The sequence below is a fragment of the Felis catus genome, chromosome C1 (assembly GCF_018350175.1).
Source record: "Felis catus isolate Fca126 chromosome C1, F.catus_Fca126_mat1.0, whole genome shotgun sequence".
Lineage (NCBI taxonomy): Eukaryota > Metazoa > Chordata > Mammalia > Carnivora > Felidae > Felis > Felis catus.
The window spans coordinates 55,166,084-55,191,580 of record NC_058375.1 but is presented as its reverse complement, the minus strand read 5'-3'; the positions used below and the strand labels follow the sequence as shown (position 1 = coordinate 55,191,580).

The window sequence follows — 25,497 nt, the reverse complement described above, 5'->3', positions numbered from 1 at the left end:
ACCATATAACCTGGGTCATTTTTGACAGTGAAAGGGCTATAACTGATAATTACACGAGTATAGCAGGCATAAAAACCAGCAAGTCATTGATATCTTGTTATCCCAGCAAGTCATTGATAAGTATAATCATCCTAGTATTGGGGACTCCTTTGCCAACCAACTATTATATATGCCAAAAACCTGTCTCACGGCCATTGCAGCTCATGGGCAACCATTGCTGATACCTGGCCTAGATTCTTTAAGGGTACTTATATTAAAGTGAAAGATAGATCTTCTCAGATCTCAGCTATGCCTAACAAGTCTAAAACCTATGAAGTCCTGTTGGAGAAAAAGTTTTCAGTTAAGAGGTAAATTCAAAGGCAAATAGCATTTATTTTGTTTGCCCATATATATATATATTTTTTGTTTGCCCATATATATATATATATATATATATATATATATATGTAAAAGTAGGATTTACTCCATTAACCGTAGTGTATACATGTATATAATGGGAATGACTGGTCATCCCTGCATAAGAAACAGAACCAGAGGCATGATAAATAGTCAGGGCCTTTCTAATTTTTGATTTCCAGTTTATTATCCCATTTTTACCTCATTCTATAATTGGTTTGCTTTCTAACTGGGATGAGAAATGGGGATTGGGAGTGGGGAAGAGGAAAAGAAAGAAGATGAGCAAATCAGACACTATTCCTTCTTAAGAAAGAGTAGCTATGGCAACACTATTTTTGCAAATGAAACTCACAGGATACCCACTTACCTGCAGCAAATCTTTTCTTGATAAGTGAAAACCGATACCCTGCTCCAACAAGTTCAATGTCACAACCAGAAAGGGTGCTTCCTTCACTTGTGAACTGCACAACCAATGGGGAAGGTTTGCTTGGGCCTTCAGATAACTGAAATCTTGCCAATAAAGAACCCACCCCTAAGAAAAAAGTATCATTACAAGATAACAGTCAACACAACATGATGGATATAGTTTGGGAAATTGTATTCAAAAGTTAACATACACAATCTAACTTACTAGACAATAGTATATGTTTCAGTGACAAAATGGTAATGAATGAAATTAATCATGAAATATTATAAGGAACTCCTTTTTGCACACTGATGAAAGTGTAACTCAGCCAAATGGTACTCCAAAATTTGGGAGCATGATACTTGGAAGGTAATGTATTTTCCAAGCTATGATTAATATCACAAGAAAGTAATAAATACCTAAACTAGCAGAGAGTTGAGATCTGATACAAAATGAAAACATGTCTCATGAAAAGCTCTTCTCTGAAGAATAGTCTGTTTGATGTGGGGGTGGACAGAAAAGGGGAAGTAGAGGATTCATGCAGGAATTATTTGCTTTTATTGGTTGAAATAAGTATATACCAAAGTGAAGTGAAATATTTTGCTTGTTTTCAATCTAAGTGTATTTTTGCTAATAGTTTTCTAATACCTGAAAGTTATTTCAGCCTTAAATATTAATTAAAATAAGCCTACAATGACATTACCTCCATTTTCTGACTTCTGAGAAATATCAGGAATCTTCCACAATATTCTCTGTTGTTCAGCATTCCTAAAAATAAAATAGGTAAAAGGCTTTTGCATAGGCAAAGGTTTTTGTCTAATGGATGCCATATTTTTTCTAGATAGTGCTAACTTAAAAAAATGAATCTTGAAAATGTTAACTACAATTTATGCTTTATCTATCTACCTACGTACCTATCTATGCATCCATCCATCCATCCATGCATCCATCTATCCATCCATCTATAATTCTCTCTTTTTTCTGTTCCTTATTGTAACTAGCCACAACACTGTCAGATAGGAAAACATGTAGAAGACAGGCAGTTATTTGACACAGCTACTGAAAACACAGATGAGAAATGTTAACCAATTAATCCAGGTAACTTAAGTTGGAGCTATCATATGGCTGACTTTCTTTTTAATGTTCTCCTTTTTGCTTCTAAGAATCACATGGAAAAACTAGAGTAATTTTTTCTAAGAGAACAAGTTCTTTTTAACAACTGCTATCAGTACGCAGTGTCTATTCAGTATCTGTTCCCATACCTTCTCTAGTGGTGTCTTTTTATAGCTCAGAAGGCTATAAAGCAAAACCCTACATTTCTTAGACACCCCTGTAGTTAGGGTCCTAGATGCATGTTAGGGTCTACCAATTACATGCACTGCTTGAGATTTGGAGGATAGAAGGGAGGCAGAGGCCATTCTCCTGCCACTTTCGTGGCTGTTTTCTGCTGGCCAGTAACCCAACTGAGATGTGGGGGTCTTCTAACAAAGTGCTCCATACAGCCCAGGCTCCAGTTCTGTGAGTGTTGAGAAGTAGTTAAGGCAGTGCCGGTAGGAACTTTCTTATCCTTGGATCAACATGGCAGCAGTGAGTTCTTGAATTCAATGGCTCCATGAGCAGCTTCCTGGTATCTATGCTTCTTGGTTGTGGCTGACGTAGCAGCTTCCCTGGCAGGCCAGTTCTGCAGTGTTCTGGGAAACATTCTTGGAGATCCAGCCTAAAGCTTATTCCTCTAGCACTTCCACCATCATGTGAGCATCTGAATCCCTGTGTTAAATCATTTTCTGCTTAAAAGAACAGAATGGTTGCTGTTTCCTGCTCTGAACCCTGACACATAGGCCTGCTGTGATCTCCTCCTGTAGGAAACACAAATGCTAAGAAGTCTGTGATCCCTTTGCCCAGAAAGAGCCCATTGATAAAGAGGAAGGGGACTGGGGTCTCCTTACCAGACTGCTGGTGGGAGAACGGCCTGGAGCTTGGTTACCCCTCCATCTATGGGGACCAGGAACTGCACGTTGTTGAGGGCCACCGCAGTTGTCATTGCATCCGTATTGTATTTGTAATCTATGCGCAGGTCAGTGCTTGCTGGCTCACACCGCCAGTTCACTGCCAGGTTCAGGGGTGTGGACTGAATGCCCTGGGCAGACACCTTGCCAAACGATAGCAAAGAGAATATTTAAGACTCGACCACTAATCTGAGACAAAGCTAGAAGCTCTGACTATCTCCCATGGGAATACTCTTAGCTATAAAATGTCACAATGTTGTCAGTGCTGTTTACAAATGAGCCCTCAATAAATTATCACTGTGAAGGGTGCCCTGTGAAAGAAAGATGGGTGCTACAGGTAAATTGTTATAGGTTAAAAACATAAAATCTCCATAGCACTTTGGAGTTTACAATGCACTTTAGGTCAGTTAGGGAGGTGTTTAGGAGCTGGTTAGGAGCTGAGGCCAAGGAGTTTGTCTTGGATCTGAGTTCTGACTGTTACTTACAAGCGGATCTTGGACCAGTCACTAAACCTCTCTGAGCCTTAGTTATTTCTTCATCTGCCAAAGGGGAATTATAATAATAATATCCACCCCTAGAGTTGTCAGGAAAATCGAAGATATTTTATGTGAAACAGTCAGCATAGTGCCTATCACTTAGTAAAAGCATTAGTGTTTTCACACAGATTACCTGCTGATATTCTCGTACTTTCTCTTCACAACATACCAGCCAGTTAGACAAAGCAGATTATTATTATTCCTTTGGGATCTGCCAGAGTGAGGACTTGAACCCAGGTCCTCTAATTAGAATGGGTACATTCTACCGTCTCCTGCCAATTCTAGCTAGAATCAACGATGAATTTGACCAAGGAAAAGCCACATTTGCAGAATCAACAATATTGTCTTATCTAAAGACAAAAATACCAACTTGATTTCTGGGTCCACAGTGAGTTCACAATGTTATTATGTCTCGATTGTTCACTGTGATGGTACTCTAGGAGACTTCTTTAACCAGCACACATACATATACTGCAGGGTCTGTGTGGGTGACGTCTATGTCCTTGCAGTCGTTTTTGTTTTTAAGTTTATTTAGAGAGAGAGAGTGTGCGTGTGTGAGCTGGTGTGGGGCAGAGAATGGGAGGCAGAGAATCCCAAGCAGAGCCCAACATGGGGCTGTCTCACTAACAGTGAGATCGTGACCTGAACCTAAATCAAAAATCAGACGCTAAACCAACTGAGCCACCCAGGCGTTCCATGCCCTTCCAGTTTTTTTGTGTGGAGTCTGAGTTTTGCCAATTTTAAAGACTATAAACAGCTGGCTATTGGCCTAGCATTGCTCACACATAGGGACACCATGGGGAAAGGGCCTGAGGGCAGGTTGAACTCAGAAGGCAGCAGTGGTTGCTACAGAAACAAGCCCCGATATGGGTTCTTTTATAAAATGACAGACATGGCTTTCAATGACAACTTTAGTTAGATAACTATTATAAGTTTTTATACTTGAAATATTTTTAGCGGCACAAGCCTCTGCAAATGAACTATGCTTTGAAAATGTGTTATATAAGGTAAATCGAAAGCACGGCAGACTGACCCTTCCCTGCCTGTTTCTGCCCTCTATCTCAGTGGTAGTTCTTGACTTCACAGTGGCTCCTCTACCCAGTGACAAGTGCTTTTTGAATTTGTACAGGTGTGTTTTTGATTGGATGCTCCTGGTGGCCAAAAAATAAACATGCTGAGATTTTAAGGCAATCCCACAACATGCTTGCTGTGATTCCCACCCAATTCCTTGGATGGTTGGAAAACAGTATGACCACAACTAAACAACAAATGGGATTCCTCAGAGCTCACTTTAAAACAAAACGGCAGGCCTAGGGCTACTTATATTTTACAAATACTTTGAAATATATTAGGCTATTAGGCTATTAATCCCTCACAACAACCTATAAAACATCTAGGTAGGACTGTTATTCAGCATAGTGTTGGAAGTCCTCAGAAATCAGACAACACAAAGAAATAAAAGGCATCCAAATCAGCAAGGAGGAAGTCAAACTCTCACTCTTCACAGATGACATGATACTCTATGTGGAAAACTCAAAGACTCCATGAATAGCCTGCTAGAACTGATCCATGAATTCAGCAAAGTCGCAGAATATAAAATCAACATACAGAAACTGCATTTCTATATGCCAGTGATGAAGCAGCAGAAAGAAATCAATTTACAATTGCACCAAAAACAATAAAATACCTAGGAATACACCTAACCAAAGAGGTGAAAAATCTATACACTGAAAACTATAGAAAGCTTATGAAAGAAAATGAAGAAGATGCACAAAAAAAGTGGAAAAACATTCCATGCTCATGGATCGGAAGAACAAATATTGTTAAAATGTCTACACCACCCAAAGCAATCTACATATTCAGTGCAATTCCTATCAAAATAACACCAGCATTCTTCACAGAAAAAACAACCCTAAAATTTGTATGGCATCAGAAAAGACCCCAAACAGCCAAAGCAATCCTGAAAAAGAAAACCAAAGTTGGAAGCATCACAGTTCCGGACCTCAAGCTGTATTACAAAGCTGTAATCATCAAGACAGTATGGTACTGGCACAAAAAACAGACACTCAGATCAATGGATCAGAATAGAGAACCCAGAAATGGACCCACAAACATATGGCCAACTAATCTTTGACAAATCAGGAAAGAATATCCAATGGAATAAAGACAGTCCTCAGACTGGGACCTCATCAAAATAAAAAGCTTCTGCACAGCAAAGGAAACAATCGGCAAAACTAAAAGGCAACCGAGAGAATGGGAGAAGATATTTGCAAATGACATATCAGATAAAGGGTTAGTATCCAAAATCTTTAAAGAACTTACCAAACTCAACACCCAAAAAACAAATAATCCAGTGAAGAAATAGGCAAAAGACATGAATAGACACTTTTCCAAAGAAGACATCCAGATGACTAACCAACACATGAAAAGATGCTCAACATCACTCATCAGGGAAATACAAATCAAAACCACAATGAGATACCCCCTCACACCTGTCAAAATGACTAAAGGTAACAACTCAGGCAACAACAGATGTTGGCAAGGATGCAGAGAAAGAGGAACCCTTTTGCATTGCTGGTGGGAATGCAAACTGGTACAGCCACTCTGGAAAACAGTATGGAGGTTCCTCAAAAAATTAAAAATAGAACTACCCTATGACCCAGCAATTGCACTACTAGGTATTACCAAAAGATATAAGAGTGCTGTTTCAAAGGGACACATGCACCCAGTGTTTATAACAGCGCTATCGACAATAGCCAAATTATGGAAAGAGCCCAAATGTCCATCGATGGATGAATGGGTAAAGAAGATGTGGTATATATATATATATATATATATATATATATATATACACACACACACACACACACATATATATATATACATATATATATATATATATATATATATATATAATGGAATATTACTTGGTGATCAAAAAGAATGAAATCTTACCATTTGCAACAACGTGGATGGAACTAGAGGGTATTATGCTAAGCGAAATTAGTCAGAGAAAGACAAATATCATATGACTTCATTCATACGTGAAATTTAAGATACGAAACAGAGGAATATAAGGGAAGGGAAGGAAAAAGAATATAAAAACAGGAAGGGAGATTAACCATAAGAGACTCTTAAATACAGAGAACAAACTGAGGTTTGCTGGAGGGGTTTTGGGTGGGGGGGATGGGCTAAATGGGTAAAGGGCATTAAGGACGACACTTGTTGGGATGAGCACTGGGTGGTAAGTGTAAGTGATGAATCACTAAATTCTCCTCTTGAAATCATTATTGCACCATATTTTAGCTAACTTAGATGTAAATAAAAATAAATAAATAAATAAATAAATAAATAAATTAATTAATTAAAAAAAACATCTAGGTAGGAATCACTATTATCCTTATTTGCAGATGAGGAAACAGGGGTTCAGGGAGATTAAGTGTCTAAAGTCAGTGGCCAGTAGGAAGCTGACTTAATTTCAGAATTCAGTTTCTTGCCTACACTTTAATACTTTATACCCACCTCATGTTGCAGTACGTGAGTTCTGTCTGCTTTCTAGGTTTACTTAATGACAAATAGGATGGAGACTTAAAAGAAAAATCCCTCAGGCTTTAAAATTCATAGGATTCAATCTCAATTATTAAAATTTCTTGCAACTTCATTTTTATAATCTCCAAGTAGTCTTTTAAGCTTCTATTTTCTTATAAATTATAGCTTTTAAGTTAGATTAAAAGGAATGTTATTTTCTTTTCTTTTATTTAATGTTAGGCATATTAGAATACACAATTATAATGTGGAAGAGACACCCTGACTGTATGAATAGGCTTACCTGATACTTGAGCATGTCCACGTTATAATATGTAGCCTGGGGTTTTTGTTCCGACACTTTCTTTAAGTGAGTCATCAAATTTGGCATGTTTACCCAGAATTCCTTGGTATTGGCATCATTTTGAGTGTTATCGCTATTCAATTGGGAAAAAAAAATTGTTGAGTCGCATCTTGTGACAAATATTATCCACTCAAAGAAGCATCTTAGCAAAGTGTCATCTGATTTCTATATCCATCTATGACAATCTATAGAGATCATATTACTAACAGTACTATAGCTTTAGTACAACTGCAGTTCTGAATGGTATTATGTTAAGAGATTAATACACATAAGGAAGTATGATTGTATTGCTATGAATTTCAGTGAGTGCCCAATAATATCAACCAATCCTGATGATAACTGGTTGCTTTAAAGAGTGAATTATTTATTAACCCAAACTTAATAGCTCTTTCTACATGACCACAGTTTCCTCTGAATTAGTCAGTTAATGCAATCAAGGAGCTGGGTACATTGATTTTTTTTTTTAATTGACGTGAACAGTAGTTTCTCAGAAATTACTGAGTTAAATATTTGGCCAAATGTAAACACAGTCTTTATCTCCAGCTGAGGAGAAAAGGGTGATCCTAAAACTACCATGGTATTTTATCTGAGAGCATCCAGATCAGAAAATAGTCACTGCACTTACAAGATGGTCTTGGAATTTAAATGATAATAATCATGGTAGTTACAATAAAGAAATGTAGTCGTGATGAATTCAGGAATTTGGTATTCTTTTTTTTTTTTTTTAATGTTTATTCAGTTTTGAGAGACAGAGAGCAAGAAAGGGTGGGGCAGAGAGAGAGGGAGACACAGAATCCGAAGCAGGCTCCAGGCTCCGAGTTGTCAGCATAGAGCCCGACGCGGGGCCCGAACTCACAAGCTGTGAGATCATGACCTGAGCCAAAGTCAGTTGCCCAACTGACTGAGCCACCCAGGTGCCCCAGGAATTTGGTATTCTTAAAGATTTGTTAGCTTTGCTCAGGTGTCTCTCTATACGTCAGTCACCCAATGTATCTTGAAAATGCTTGTCTCAATGACAAATGGAATCAGTCAAGAGTGTGAGCAGCCTCTGTTCACTTTCACATAATAAGGAAACTGAGGGCCCAAGTAATTCAGTAACCTGACATACAACTCACTTACTGAATGGAAATTAGAGGTTAAGAAGACAGAAGGATGACAGTAATAAAGTGATGAAGGCAGGCCAGAAGTAAGTTGGTATGATCCAGCCTCCAAAAGTCAAACAAATTAAGAGAATGAGTCAAAAAAACATCAGGGCTTTAAAACTGCTACTGATCTGTTAGGAGGGAGTGGCTGTGGGGGGCTCAGTCTCAGCATGACCCATGTGAATTCTGCTGGGCCCTGGTATAGGTTGTTGAGGACAAAACAAAGCTCTACAACTGTGGGCATGTAGGATGTGGATGGAAAAGATTCCCGGCCCCTGAGACACTGCCCCTGGGTAAGCTGAGCTAAGGATGCTGATGAGGGCTGTCTAAACTTGTATTACCTAAGAGCATCCAAGTTACCCAGAGGCTGGAGATAAGAGTGATAGAGAGTGAAATTAAGTGATTTGCTTATGGGTAACAGCTAATAAGACCAGTCAGGATTCCAGCCCAGGTCAGTATACTGTACGTCATACTTTCCCACTGTACCAAAATAGAGGTACAGAATGAATATCCAGTAACATGTCATTAATTTGTACTAAGCAGATCTGAATAGTTGGGAAAATTTCAATGACACTATTTTTTTACAGAAATGTATTTTCTAAGTTTAATAACAAATTAAGCTAAGTCATATATCTATGATAATTCCTCAGAGAACTTGCTTTAATAAATATTCAAGAAAGCTTTGTCAATCAGATAGACATGCCAGTTACTTGGAGAGGCGATTCTTGAATGCTCAAGAAGTCTTGAGAATTCTTTAGTCTTATGATTGGCTTCACGGCTGTTCCTGAATATTCTTTACAAGCAAACCCCTTTCATAATGGGAAAGTAGAAGTAAACTTCAATTTGGTCCCTGTCAATGGGTTGCAAACCCAAAGGTGTTCAGGTGCCGAGCTGCGAACCTAAATGAAGTCTTTCAGAACACATAAATGAGAGAATTGGCTGGTCTAAGGCAATAGATGTTAAAAGGCTTGTACTGTGATCGAGAAAAATACTCGCGTATGTTGCCTTTTAAAAACTAGGGCTGGTAGTAGTGATGTTAGAGCAGTCCCGCATAACAAACCCACATAAGCTACATGGCCATGAGTTGCCAATCACAGCCCTGACACAATAATCAAATATTTAGAATTTGTAAGGTCCAAATGAGTATTTTTTATTCTTGTTTTAGCAGATAATAATAGTAAGGTAAGGGTCTATATAATATTGTGTCAGGCAAAAACATACTCAGGGTGTTATTTAATTCAATTCCTAGGACTGATATATTAATATAAGTATAAAACTCTTGCATATATGATGAAAAACCTGGCCACATAATGGCCTAGAAATGCAACAAAAACTGTAACACCCACACTCGTCTTATTAACAAACAAACCAGTGAGATGATGGCACCTAACTCCTAATTTCAGACGGAGGAACCTTGACAAATAAAATTAACTGGCTCAATGTGAACGTCAAAAACAGAGAGGGAGGGTGAAATAACAAGCTTCTGATTTCCAGTCTTGATTGCTTTACGTTTATTTTTCATTTAATGCGTGACCATATATTTCCACACTTTTAAACCTGGAATCAAGTTTGCCAGTTAAACCATCACAAGGACCAAAGAGGAGGAGGTGATCTTGGTAGTCACCTGACAGATCTGTGACTGTTTTGTCACCACTGGGTGAACAAGTCTCAGTGAAGAAAGCAACGATGTTGGTCCTTAAATTCCAAATACCGACAACCTTTAGCTATTTCTACATAAATACCCAGCTTGACTAAATTCTTTAAATGATAGTTGAGTTGTTCATTCATTGAACGAATGTTAGTTAAGCCCTTACTAGATGCCAGGTGTAGTGGAAGGTACTGACGATGTGGTGGTGAACTAAGAGATGTGTTCCGTTCTCTCATGGATTTTACAGTCTAGTGGGGGAGATGGATGAATGAAGAAACACAAACAGATATATAATTATTAATTCTAGCAAGAGCAACAAGGGAAGGAAAAGGATACCTTGAGAGGGAATAACAAGAGGGCATATTTGGTTTAAGAATGGGGTTGGGGGTGGAAGAGGAGTGGAATGGTCCAGGGAGACAAGGCAGAGCTGAAATCTGAAAAGTGAGTCAGGGTCAGGTGAAGAGGGACAGAAATAGTATCAGAGGCGGAGGAAACAAGCACACAAATCCCAGCCTGTTCTTAAGCCTGGCAAGCCTGGCTGGAGCTACCAGGATTCTGAGGCAGGACGGTGGGAAATGGTAACAGAGAGGCAGGCAAGGGTAGACGACTCTAGGTCTCAAAGGCAGTGGTAACAAGTTTGCATTCAGGTACAGACGCAATGCAAAGCCACTTGAGGGTTATACGTGAGGATGGCCTGGTTCACCTCACAGAAAGTGACTCAGCTGTTGTGTAAAAAATGCAGTAAGGGGGCAAGCTTGGATGCAGGAAGAGAAGAAGGGAAGCATTTTCAGTGGTCCAGGAAAATGACAGTGGTCACTTGGACAGGGAGGTCACAGTAAAAAGAAAAAAATGGCCACTTTAGAGAGAGATTTTTGACTAAAATATCAGGACTTAATGATAAGAAGCTGTCAAGAATGACAGTTTTTTGTCTCATTCATTGCCGGTAATTAACTTGTATAGTTCATCATTTTTAATAGCTCCACACACGTGTATGTTTGTGTGAACCCACATGCATGTAGGTATGATAGGCCCACGTTCAGATTTAACAGTTAGAAAATGTGAATAGTATATTTATATAAACAAATTCACATTAGCTTGTTTGAATACATGTACAGTTCCATTAAAACAATCACCATTACTGCAAAATTATGTATTTCACGAAAAAGACTTTCAAGCTCATGTGAAGACGAGCTCACAGTTCAAATATCATTTGACTTTAAAAGATGCTAAGACAACAAATGGATTTTAGTCCTTTTATTGGGCTCATTTCCCACTCTCCTCATCCATTGTTTACTGATGGCAATGAATAAACAAACTGTCACTGATACAGCTTTTATTACTCTAAATGTCTCTTCAGCCCCTTGAGATGGTTGGCCGTTAGAATACATATAAGCATCTACACACGATTATATACAAAAGATTTTTACAGGTAGCAAACTTCTGGGTTGAATCTACAAACATATCTGAGTAGCGGTAATTTCTCTACCATGCTATTTTCTTGCTAAGGTATATCCTTCATCTAAGTATCCAGTGCTAAGTGACACACATCTCTAAAAAATTTGTGCAAAATATATTTACCAGCAGAGAAGTTGGGGATTTGGCAGGACGTGTTCTAACCTGCTGAAATTTATCACCCGAAAAGTCAGAGCAGCTGGCGATGGATTGTTGGCAAAGTGTCTGGTGATGCCGGCAGGAAAAGACAACACCATCTCTCCAGTAATCTTCACGATACATCTGGCATATCAAAACACATGAGAGGAAAGAGAGAGAGGAAGCCCAGGTCAATAAGCTGTGAATCAAAACAGTTGGGAAAAAGAAATGATTTATGTAACAATAGTACACTAGCAGGAGAGACACAAGGTAAGCTCTTAAACAATTCTGCTGTCAACTACTAAATCATTTCCAAGACCTGAGAATGCAAGGTTTGTGTTAACACTTAGCCCAAAAAGTCACCATCTGTTGAATGTGCTTTTGAACTGTAAGAAAAATGCAGCTTTTCTCTTTCTGTAGAAATGTCTATCTGTTCACCTCACAATAGAACCACCTATTTTGGTGGTTATTTTGGTCTCTGATTTCTGAATCTTTGGCAACATATTTGAAGATAATAAAACCAAACGTACAACATTATCACACTATTGACTGGGTCTTATTTTAGTTCTCGGTAACATGATTGATGTCTTGAATATGTTCTTTTCTGTACTGAAGAGGTAAACTCCTTGCTTCCATTTAACTATATATTTATCCCATGTCTATTCGGTTGAAACTGTAAAAATCAGTCATACAAGTTAGCACCATAAGATAATAATTTGAAAGGAAGATTAACTGTTTTTTTTTTAAAGTGCTTTGCTGAGGCACAATTGACATACAATAAATGGCACTCGTTTATAGTGTAAACTTCCATAATTTTTTATATATTTTATACCTGTGAAGCCCTCATGCAATCAAGTTAAGGAAAATACCCAGTACCCCTAAGAGTTGCCTCACACATTTCTGTGATCCCTCTCTGATGCTTTTCTCCTTATCCCTAAGCAATTGCTAACATAGCTTTCTGACACTGCTATTAGGTTGCACATTCTAGAATTTCATGTAAACAGAATCACAAAGTATGTAATTTTTTCATCTGGCTTCTTCCACTCTGTAATTAGAGATTCATCTATGTAGTGTATGCATCAATAGTTCATGACTTTTTATTGCTGTGTAGCATATGGCTAGCCCACAGGGGTTTTGTTTTTTTTTGTTTTTTTAATCCATTAATTTGTTGAAAAACATTTGGACTCTTTCCAGTTTTTAAGTATTACAAATAAAGCTGTGGTGAATATGTTTGTACAAGTCTTTGTATGGACATATGCTCTCATATCTCTTGGCAAATAAATGTAGGAGGAGAATCACTGGATCACACTGAAATCAAATGGCATTAATCCACCAACTTTGTTCTTTTTCAAAATTGCTTTTGCTTCTGTAGCCCCTTTGCACTTCAATATGAAATTTAAAATCATGGTGTCAATTTCCATATAAAATCCATGTAGTTCCAATTCACCCTTTATTGCCTGCACTGAGAAAATTATTGAGCCCTTTGTATATACTTTTTCTTTGCCAGCAGGCACTATGTTAAATTTTGTCAGTAGAGGGCGCTAAAAAGACATTGCAGGAAAAAGAGATTTTTCCTTCCCCGTTCCCGGGTACTTGCTAGGCTGGCTTCCACAGTACTTAGGGCATACCTGGTGCCAGGCTCTTGCGGTGCCAGAAGCTTGTGTGTGGGACCTCTGCAGAGCATGTGGCATCCCCAGTGTGTGGGTACTGCAGCCCATGTGGCTTTGATAGTGCCTGGTGGTACAGGCAGCTTCCCCAGCATCTGGCCCCTGTAGTGCATGCGTCTGGGCTGCCAGAGTGCCCAGATCCTGCAATGTAGGTGGGTTCTCTGGCTCCAGTCTCCTGTCACGTGCACACCTTCCTTCTCCACAGCCAGCTTCTGCAGTGCATGGTGACCTGCAGTACCCACCACGTGGCCATTAGCTTCATCTGCCACCCCCAAGTCAGTTTGCTGTGGAGTATGCCTCGGTGAGACACCTCCTTGTAAACAGCTGGGAGTGTGCTGGGCTTCCCCCGTATCATGTCTGAAAACACTTAAGGAAGAAAGCTAGGCATTCATATGGCACACCTCACCTCTCAGGGGTCACTGTCCTTTACCTGAGATCCAGGGTCTGGCAAATCATTGTTCACATGTTTTGTCCACTCAAGGCATTTTCAGGTAAAGAGATAAATCGGTCCCTGTTATAACACTTTGGCCAGAAGCAGAAACCTCAAAAGGATTATTCTTCTTTAGGAAACAGTAAATATTTAAACTGAGTGAACTTCTTTACGACTTCCCTTTACATCTGGATAACTTACCCTTGTACTAGTTCTATAACTTTAAGTTCAGGACTGTACTTTCTAGGGAAATTGAGATTAATAGATGGAAACTCTGCTCAACATCTGAGCACAGGGAGCACCATTTGCCCCGTAGTCATTTTGTATGCTGTGTAACTGTGATTGTTGAGACACATGTGTCTCAGGGGAGATGGCCTTTGGTGCATAGTTAAAATAGCTTATGGGAAGAATTGCTACAGACTCTTATGTATAAGGCCAGGTTGAGGTCAAAGGTGGAGGGCAGGAAAGCTTCCTAAGGTAGCCATGTTCCCCTTCTCTCCCCTCATTCAGATATGGTCATCCATAACCCTGCATTGCTCTGGGTGAAAATTTTGGTTTCTGGCAGTTTGCACGTCCATCTCTTCTGGAGAGTACTGTCGATTCCCCACTTTGGATGCCAGTTCTGCTGTCTTCCTTTTCTGCATTGCAGCTACATAAACCTTGCATTAATTACTGGGGCTGAGCCCAGACTTCCCCTTAAGCTGAGTCTATTCTCAATGCTTTTCAACATGTGGATGTGCAGAATACTATTTCACGACTTCAGAAGAAAACAATAATGAGTCAGAGCATTTGTTAAATCAGAGTTCAGTACCTACCGTCCCTCAGTACATTGTTGTCAGCAGCAGTGGCTGAAATGTTTTTCAGTTGGTAAGGGATCTGCTCAGTGACTTTTCCAGGTTGCTCAAAATGAGGTGTAAGTGGTGTCTTGGTGAGGGATAAAGTTTCTCTTTTGAAAGCCAGTCAGCGAGGGGAGGCAGGGGCATTATTTAGTCAATAAACATTTATTGACTCCTAATCATGTAATGTTTGTTTGTTTGTTTTGAGTGGGGAGGCCATTTAAAAATCAGCAAAACAGCCCTGTCTTCAAAGGGCTCATGGTGTCGCGTGGCTGATGAAAGAAGTAGCGAATATAAACCAGTGTAAGAAGCACCAAGCTTCAAGGGGCGCCTGGGTGGCTCAGTCGGTTGAGACCGACTTTGGCTCTTGTCATCATCTCGCAGTTCCTGAGCTTGAGCCCAGTGTTGGGTTCTGTGCTGACAGCTCGGAGCCTGGAGCCTGCTTGGGATTCTGTGTCTCCCTCTTTCTCTGACCCTTCCCCACTCATGCTCTGTCTCTCTCTCTCTGTCAAAAATCAATAAACATTAAAAAAAATTTTAAAAAAAGAAGCACCAAGCTTCTTCATGTATATTACATTTCTGTACTGCATGTCAACTGTCACAGATTTATAATTTATTTGCTGATTTAGTGATTCATCCATTCAGAACTTTACTGACTTATTAATTCATCCAGTATCTATTTCCAGATCTGAAATTTTCTACACAAAATGAATATTTTCAACCCATACTCACTAAAGGAAAATATTTGTTTAACTTTAACGACTGTTCTTATCAGTATGCAATGTGGTGACATTGCACGTGAGCTTGAATTATGGAAATCGAAAATACTGCAATATGGAAATATTAACAAACTCATGTTATGAACAAAATTCGAAATCATGAGAATCCCCACAAGTGAAACATTTGTCAAGAATGGCAAAATTTCAAGGTCACCTGGCTAAGTGACTTCTAAACTGGGTTCTCCCTATTGCCACAGGCAGTACCATGTTAGCCATCCAACAGAAATGCTGGCCGATTTTGGTTAGGAAGTGTGTGAGTTTGACATATGTGAGGTCATAAGAAGTACAAGGCTCACATAAACATGACTTTCATGCACTGCTTTGATAACCTAGCCCACAGTCTCCTCTGTGCATGTGCAGCTGTCTGCCCTTTCATTGGTTTGGGTACTAGGCAAACTCCTTTCCATGTTTCAAGACTCGGTTCAAAGGCAGACCTTTCTGAAGCCTTCCTTAATAGTTTGTTTATTCGGCCTTCCTTAGTTTTTCCTGTATAGGTTCCTTGGATAGATGTACGGATTTTTTTAAAACAGTTTTGTAGGTTTTTTTGCACATATCTTACCCATGATTATAAAGCGAGCGCTATGTCTTGGGGGCAAATTACACAGAATCTAGTGCAGAGTAGGAACTCAATAAAATGTTAAAATAAATTCATACACTTAACATTATCCATTATATAGAGAGTGTCTATGCAGTGTACCAGCTATTATGTAGTGCCCTAGAGTGGGCAGGGAGAAACAGGACAGACGTGGTCTTCACCCAAACTTCTAGTTTAAGTGGGGAGGCAGACACTTAGATAAATAATTGAAATATGATGATAAGAGAAGGAGAGCACATAACACAGAAACATGTTTATTTCCAGGGGAATAAAGACTTAACCACTTGTGCCTGGGTTGTTCAAATAGGAGTGGATAATGGGAGATGTATTTCCCCAGCCAACAGCAGAAGTCAAGGAGTTCTCTGCCTATGAGCGACCGAGAAAGACCCGGGTATCAAAATGCCTATTACAGGTGTTCTGAATACTCCAAGAAAGAGTATAACTATACTCAAATGGATCATATATCATACTATATAATAATTAAAGTGGTAGATTTCTGTTTCCAATATATGGTCTGAAAGCAAATGGGGAAGGCTTTGGGTACAGGATGAGAAGGAACCACAGGCAAAAGCAAGTCCACATGCCTTTTCTGTATCATTTCTCTATGTGGTGCTGTGTTTGACTTCCTCCTCCTCCTCCCCTGCTCACCCCAGGATAGAAGTTTTGAACTTGGGTTGTTTCTTTGAAAGTGAATAACAAAGGAGCAGCAATTAAAATGATTCACTGCCTGGAGCTGAAATTAAATTTAGAAGGATGTCACTTCATGATCTGTTCATAAATTTTGGATCTCATAATTTCAATGAAATTATTGAATCTCCCATCTATCAATAATGCAATATATACAGCAACTACTTATGGCAATATAATTGAAAAAAGACTCAGTATATGCAATTGTTTAAGAGTCAAAGACTCAGTTAATTTGGAAGGACATAAGAAAAACACTAATATTGCTTTGGCTCAAGCGCCACATCACTGGAATGCCAAGGTCATGGATACCAGCATCACAGGTGCACACCTGCCCACATACGTGCTCTAGCGTGCTGGGCAAATTGAAACAGGATGAAGAATCCAGCTGGTATAGGCACAGACCTACAAAGTGACTGGTAGGTTACTACACCACTCCTTAGGATTTAAGGAAGATTATTGAAAGCTTCTTAGCCCCCCCTTGCACCATAACTGCACTTCTTCTACAGTGGACTTTGTATTATATGTATGCACAAGTCTTATTTTCCAAATCAACTGTCTTCATCACCAATATAACCCCTGTCTAGTACAATGGCAGGCACATAGCAGCCATTCTGTAAGTACTAGGGGAGCCATTCAACTCAACTTATTCAACAATTGTGCCAGATCCTGCTTTAGGTGTTGAGGATATAAGAATGAAGAAAATGCTCAAAGTCCCATTTCTCATTCTGGTGGGGGAAGAGACAGACAGTGGACACTGAAACCATGCAGCACGTTAATTAGAGAGAAGGACAATGGGGGACGGGGGAAGAAAGTGAGGTTGATTGGGAGAAAGAGCTGACAGTGGGTAGGAAGAAATGTTGCTATTTGCATAGGGTGTACAGAGAAGGGCTCTGATAAATCTGCTGAAGAATCCTGAAAGAGGTGTGGGGGCAATCACCCAGGTAGCTGGAGAAGATTTCACCCAGGCTGAAAGGGCAACAAATGCTGAGACCCTTAGATGCAGACGAGGTTGGCCAAATGGCAAAGAACAGCCATAAACCCAGTGTGGGTAGAGTGGAGTGAGTAAGAACGCCAGTGATGGAGACAAGATCAAAGAGGTGGTAGCTGAAATGGGGGAAGGGTCCCAAAGGACAGATAATGTAGAGCCTCATAGACTATTCTAAAGCATTAGGGTTTTGCTTTGAACAAGACAGGAGGGGTTTGAGCAGAGGAGTGATATTTTGACAACAGATTTTAGGGGGCAAAAATGGAAGTTCTCCTACCACCAATTAGGTCTCTCTGAATAAATTAATGAATGAAAGCCAATGAGTAAGCAGACAAAAGAGAATTCATTCTTGGGTGATTCCCAGTGTTTTTCATGCTGGTATAGAAATCTCTTCTGACTACTTTTTACTCTTTCTTATTCTTTTAAAGGTGTGTTTTTCCCACTTTTCTCAAGTCTGATGAGCCTGAGCTTTCTAAGGTATAGGTAGGTCAGTCAATAATAAGTATAATCCTTAGAACTGGTATTACAGAAAGTTATACAAATTGTTCAAAGAAGAGTCTACAGAAATACAAGTATGTGTATATGAAGTATGTATACAACTTAAGCACATGGTGCTTAAGTGCTCTAACAGTTCAAATGCATACTCTGTAAGAGTAGTTTTTAATTCCTATTGATATGTGGATGTGGCAAATTACCATCCTGCTTTGAAGATGCAGGAGAGAAGACATGGGGGAAACCAGAGTGCTACAGGCTGAATATTTGTGTTCTTCCAAAATGTATATACTGAAATCTGATCTCCAATATGACGGTGCTTGTTGGGAGGTGATTAGGTCACGAGGGTAGAGCCCTCATAAATGAGATCAGTGCCTTTATAAAAGCGACCCTGAAGAGCTCCCTAGCTTCCCTCCCCTACCCCCATTTAAGGTTACTATGAACCAGGACGCCGCTGGCTCTGGTCAGATACTGAATCTGTTAGAGCCTTGATCTTGGGAAGTCTTGGGGACTTCCTAGCCCCAAAAACTATGAGAAATAGGCTTCTGTGGTTCAGAAGCCGCTCAGTCCATGGTATTCTGTTATAGCATCCCAAATGGACTAAAACACCAGAGTCCATAGTGTTTGTTTTTCTACAATAGTCTGGGCCTAGAAGAAAATCTAAATGTTGTTGAAAAGGACATAACATTTAGGGAAGTTGATAGATCCCGCTGGCTAGATAGAACACCTAAGGTAGAGTTACTGATCATGTTGCCCAGCATAATATTGTTAGATTTAGACTTAAAAAAAAACCTAGTGTTTCTGAAGTGTAAAGAGGAATCACAATTACTCATATAAATTCCCACTTAAAATATATGTGGAGATCTAAGTTTTCATTATACTTAATTATCGCTGTTTCAAAATTTTTCATAAATAGTCTAGGGTCATGTGTTAACATTTATTATTTTTCTAATTCTTATTTCCATGGATACTAAGGTTTTGTAAGTCCTGGTACTTATAAGTAAAAAATAAAAAGCAATTCTTTCCTCACTTAGATTTATTTGTCCTTTGTTTACCCATCACATTCAGACCTGGAATTGTGTTAGTGATACACTTGAAAGCCAGTTTGACTTTGGTCTTTTGTTTTCAGTATAGACTAATAATCACTCTTAAATTTTTTTTTGGATCATAAACCTTTTTGTGAAATTGATGGATGCTGTAGATCCTCTCTATGAACAAACGCACTATGCACACACATAAGATAAATGGTATAATTTTCAGGGAATCCATAAACTTCCTGAACTCTATCTATGGAACTCTTTATAGAAAGGCAAAATACTTAACCATATTATATATGCATTCGGGTCAAGTCCACCTTCAATATGTACTGAAATAAGTGAAATCAGGCTCAAGGAATTACAGAGTAGAGTGTTGCATTTTTCTCAAGAGTTTACTTTGCCGTGATTATAATTTTTTTGGCCATTTTCTCCTTTCTTCGTATAGATAACATATAACCTGTCTTCTTACTAATCTCTGTGTTATGAATACAGCCATGTGTTTTGTTCCAGGTTCTCTTTCCAATGCACCATGTTTCAGCTTATATGTGAATGATTCAGATCCATTACAAACTAAGACAATAAAGACATGATCTAGACATTTACTTTTGTGAGATAACAAGTGTTTTCACTGTCTACGTGGTTGGGTTAGGATTGTCTGTAACTTGCATTCAAAACTGAACCAGAGATTTCTGGATAGTAAGATAATAGATTATCTATGGTCCTTTGGCACGTTTTTAAAAAAGCAATGAATTAATATTTCTAATTAAATTTTCTCCTCCATTCTAGGTATGCTGTTATTGTTAACCAAAAATTTTTTCTTCGTTTTAGGATAAGGAATGAAATAGTTATAACTAGGGTGTCCCCCACTGAGTGGGATAGAGTTTGGAGAATCCAGTGGACCAAGCCCCAGGCTTACTTGCTTGGATCTGCTCCTTTGAAGTAGGCATTGACTGTTTCTGTAAATGCCGCTGCAACGGGGAGGGTGTCCTGGGCTCCCATGGTCAGGGGGCTGGGTCCCCTGGAAGAACCTGCATGAAATGGAAAACTTTCATTTATTATGGACATAGGAGACATATTAATATGTGTGGAACTAAAAGTCCATTAAAGGATAAAAGGATGAAATCTATTACTGAAAACACATAATGTGCTAAGAACCATGTGTGTATATTTAACATAGAGCTCAAGTATTTAAAAGGAAATATTTGGCTGGTTTACAAACAAACACACTTGAAATTAATTCAATTGTGTATTTTTCTACAGAAAAAAATCCAAGCAGAAAATAAAGTCAGAGGGGGTTTTCAGTATTTTAAATAAAGCGTAAGGCAGTATTTGAATGACAGTTTGTACAGCAGGTTAGTTACTAAAGAAAACTTACTAGCTTCTTATTTGAGCATTTACCCTACACAAATGCCCACACACTCAAAACTTCTTGCGTTTCTTTATTTTAAAGAGACAAATGGCCATGGAGTATCATGTTACACATTGTCCTTTCCTGGGTTATTTCTGTTTTGAAATGCCCAATTAACTTCAGATCAAGTAGGCTCAAGTTTACATGTCCAAAAACATATGTGCCATAAAGTATACCTTGACTTAACACAGACACACAAATGCATCAATTTGCACTATAAACAGTCACAGTGCTGCTCATGTTTACTGAGGACCTGCTATATACCATGCGCTGTGCTAGATACCTTACAAGAATCCCACAAAAGCCCTTTAGGATAACCATTATGATTTCCATTGTATAGAAGAGAAAACTAAAGCTCAAAGCAATAAGGGACTTGCCCAAAGTAACAGTTAAGTGGCAAAACTAAAATTCAAACCTAGATTTGCTGTCCTATAAAGCTCATGTTTTCCCCCATTATACCATATAGTTTGTCTAAAGGAAGCATTTTCTTTTATGGTTTTGATAGAACTTGAGGTTTCTGAAAGGAGCAAAATTTAACATTGTTGTTTTTGCTGTTTGCTGTCTAGGCATGGTACTGAACAGTAAAGTTTTCGTAATGACAAAGTATTTGTGTTGGCGATCATTGCTTCTCCTTCTTATCAAACAAAACACATTTATTCTTCCCCACCCTAAAGCAGATTACATATTATGCTTTTTTTCTTTTACCTTCAGTAACTTCTGTAATCTTCTCTGGCTATTAAAAAAATCTACCCTTTGGGGCGCCTGGTTGAGCATCGGACTTCAGCTCAGGTCATGATCTCACAGTTCTTGAGTTCAAGCTCCACATCGGGCTGGCTGCTGTCCGTGCAGAGGCCACTTTGGATCCTCTGTCCCCCTCTCTCTCTCTCCCCACCCCCTCTCATGCTGTCTCTAAAAAATAAATAAACGTTAAAAAAAACCCTACCCTTTGTGTATCCTCCTCCTCAATAAAGTTTTCTCTGGCAATTCTCATTCATGCAAGTCTCTTCTTGTGCTATCTTCCCTTGGCTTTCTGTATCTTGGACTTGGTAATTGATCAACAAACATGTGCTTACTATTTACTATGTATATGACACTATGGTAGGTTCTGGGGATTCAAAGTCAAATTACATATAATCTTTGTCCTCAAGGAGTTACAGTTCAGTGGGCTAATATTATCATCAACAATATTCACTACCAGCATTACCTCCATCACCATTATTTGTTGCATACTTACTATGTGTTTTACATATATTCTCTAGGTAAATGTACAAAGCAAGTGGAAAGGTCAGGGAGGGTTTCATTGAAAAAGTGATGTTGGAACTGAAGTTTAACAGTGAATACGATCTCACGAGGGTGAGAAGGAAGAAGGCCCAGCATATACATATGTGTGGAACTGAGCAAACATATAGCATTTTGAGGAACCACAGGAAGTATGGCACTGTTCGCATGTGAGTGGGTGTGAATGCAGTGGGTATTGAAAGGGGAGACAAGGAAGGAAATGAGGTTTGGGCAGAGGTTAGAAATTAGGTCATGAAAAGCTTTGTTTATTTAGGAAAATTTGTTGATTTTATAGGTGATTTATAGGCATTGAAATCATAATCACTTTTTGAGAATTTAATACAAAACTATGGATGCTTCTCAAAGCAGAGTGCACCCATATACAGCATTTATATAATTTGAAATAGCCCTTGGGAGTCCTGAAACGGACGTTAAGAACACTGTCTCTAAAAGATGGGAGGCCTCTGAAGTATTTGAACTAGGAAAAAAAAAGAAATAGGGGGGCTATGATGGGGCTTGAGTGTCCATTGCTCTAGTGATAGAGAGGCAGATAATTCAGGGACAGAAGCAAAAATGTAGGTGAAGAGACCTCTTAGAAAGAAAACGATAAAATTGGCAAGCAATGCAGATGTTAGCAGATAAAGGGAATGTCATAGACATAATGTTTTTCAGTTTTGCAAGGCATTTAATAGTTTTCCATGCTATTCTTGTGAATAAAATTGTGAAAGTTGGGTGGATAATACTCTTGCCGAGTGAACTGGTTAGTAGATGACTCACAATATTCAGTGAGCATGAATCAGTGGTTTTATACCTGTTGCAAAGGAAATCTCTAGTGGAATATCCCAGAGTTCTCTCCTTAGTCTGGGCTCTTCAGTGCCTCTGATAAAACTGGGAGATGCTCAGAAATGACACAGTATAGTGCCTAAGAGCATGAGATTTGGCAATAGACATACTTGGGATTGAGTCTTATTTCTCATACTTGTTATTTATATGACCTTTGACAGGGATAATATAATGACACCCACTTTGTAAGCCCATCAGAGGATAAAATGAGGTAAAACATTTAACACAGTGCTTGGTACATAGTAAGCCCTCAATAACGCTTAGCAATTTTTATGATTATTAAAATTTAAGATAATATACAGGTTGTCTTGAATAATGACAGTCATTGAAGGTGCTAAAAATGATCTTTTGGAATATTGGGCTGAAACTGAGAAGAAAACTATCAGCAAAAACAAATGTGGAATTCTTATATATCAAGGTTAAAATTAATCAAACAATTATGGTTTGTGGAAAGACGATGTGAAAAAAATATTTGGGGGATGGAGTTGATCATCAATTGTCTATTGCTGGCTGGGCTCTAAACAGGTCACCGACTGGACTACATCAGTGGGTGGGTTACAGATGGATCCCTAGAAAGGCTGGCTTTACTGCTTTTTGTTTGAGTGCCTACTTTTAAAGCTCACCAGATGGTAATCAGGTCACTTATCCGCAAGTTGAAGACCAAGCTCTTCAGCATAATGGTGTACAATGCCATCTGGGGTACTATGGTCTGAATGTTTGCGTCCCGCCCGCCCCCCCCAAATTCGTAAGTTGAAAATCTAATGTCCAACGTGATGGTATTAGGAGGTGGGGCCTTTGGCAGGTGCTACAGTCATGAGGGCAGAGCACTAGTGATTGGGATTCAGACCCTTATAAAAGAGGCCCCAGAGTGCTAGCTTCTCCCTTCCACCACATGAGGACACAGCGAGACTGGAAATCTGCAACCTGGAAGAGGGCTCTCTAGAGGACCCAGCCACTGACACCCTGATCTTGAACTTACAAACTTCCAGAACGCTGTGAAATAAATATATATTGTTTATAAGCCACCTGGTCTGTGATAATTTGCTACAGTAGTCAAAATATACTAAGACATGCAGTCTGACCCATGCCTATCCTTCATGACCCACCTATCCCCATTCCCTCCGGCAATCCTATATTCAAGCTATGTTTCCTATGGGCACTATAGCCCCTATTTATATTTAATCTATAAGGACAGAAGAAAACATCAAAACTTTACAAAGAACCCTTTTACCTCAAAGGATCCAAAGTTTACAATTCTAGGTTTTTCGCATCCTGATATATTGCAGTTAATGCCATTTTTTGTTACTTTTTCCATTTATTTCATAATTTTCCTTATTTCTATCTGTTCTCCACACCATTTTTGACAAGTTTGTATTATTCTATGGTCTCCAAATGTTGGGCCATTTCTAGGTAGCAGTTATTCTAAATCCATCTTTGTATAAATTGGTCTTCTTTTCCTTTTTAATTATTTCCATAAGATATATAAGTTTTATTACCACAAGGTGGATGACCAAAACATAAGGCAGATAAATTTTTTATTCCTAACAATGTCAGATTATTGCACATAAAGTTTATACTCAATGAAAATGCTATTAATAAAGAACAAAAGCTTCTGTTCCCCTTCAGTACCTGTGACAGTATCTGTTAACATGATTATTGGAAAACTGGACTAAAACAAGGAGAGTCTAAGATGGTGAGAAATTTAAGCCTCATGGCTTAAGAGGACTAAGACAGGCCTAGAAACTATTTTCAAAGATCTCACATAATATAATCAGACAGTGACTCAAGGGACCAGCATTCATGGCCATGGTTCTACAACTTAACAGCTTTGTGGTCTTGGGAAAATCAATTTACTTTTGGTTTTCTCAATCATAAAATGAAGGCAATAGACCAAAGAGTCTCTGATTCAGGATTCTGTGATTTTAGGTTGTTTATAGGCACTTAATTTTCTTTAACTGTAGGAACAATTTTCTAACACAAAGATAAGCTTCTTTGAAAACAGTATACCTTCATTGAAGGTTTGAGCGGATCTGTGAAACATTTACCGACCCTCCACTACGTGCAAAATAGTGGTGGGAATGCAAATACGGAAACTTTCAGGAAATAAGATAAACATTTGGAAAATCGAATAACAGTAACATATGCAAGTGAGAGCTTAATAGTTCAGGTGATGGTACTATGAGATTACTTCACTGTGAAATTAATTGCTAAGTGAGCAGTACAGGGAGGCTGTTCTGCGATTTAACAAGAGGAAACTTCAGCTCTGGAGTCATGTACACTTGGGTGTGAATCCTGGCTGCTTCACTTACAATCTGTATGACTAGGGGCAAGCTATTTAATCTGTAACTCTGTTTCTCCTCTTTAAAATAGAACAGATAATGGTAGTATCTATGTTGAAGGCTCATGGTGAACATCAAATGGAATATTTGTGGAGTCCTTAGCATAGCGTGCACTTGAAAAACATGCTATTGTTGTTATTGTTGTTGTTATTTTTTTCTGGGTGAACTTTCCAAGGTTGTTGAATTAGAGTTGGTTCTTTGAAGCTGAGTAGTTATTTAGGCAGAAAACAGAGAAAGATGATATCACAAATGGTATTCTTCACTGAGCACGGAGATAGACTAGTAATTTTAGGTTTCTTCTATCACTAAGATTCTGTTATCATAAGAACAATGAATTCTGGGCAAGCATACTTAGTTTTCTTGCAGATCACACAGGTGGCTATTATATATGTGAAAGTTGCTTGATATGATGCTTGGACTATTAGGACATAAAAGCTGGTTGAATGCATGTTTTCTTTCATTCGTTCAAATGTGAATCCCTGTAATAATTAAGCACCCTGCTAAGTGC

The 25,497-nt window shown here is 38.8% G+C and overlaps 1 protein-coding gene across 1 annotated transcript in view; it reads right to left on the bottom strand.

Annotated features, from left to right (window-relative positions):
• Window positions 1–25,497, bottom strand: part of SGIP1 (SH3GL interacting endocytic adaptor 1) — a 204,535-nt gene that overhangs the window by 8,179 nt on the left and 170,859 nt on the right. The window contains 6 exon segments of the mRNA XM_019837194.3: window positions 764–928; window positions 1,506–1,570; window positions 2,749–2,951; window positions 7,174–7,306; window positions 11,602–11,757; window positions 20,038–20,149. Of these exon segments, the coding sequence (XP_019692753.2) occupies window positions 764–928; window positions 1,506–1,570; window positions 2,749–2,951; window positions 7,174–7,306; window positions 11,602–11,757; window positions 20,038–20,149 (834 nt within the window).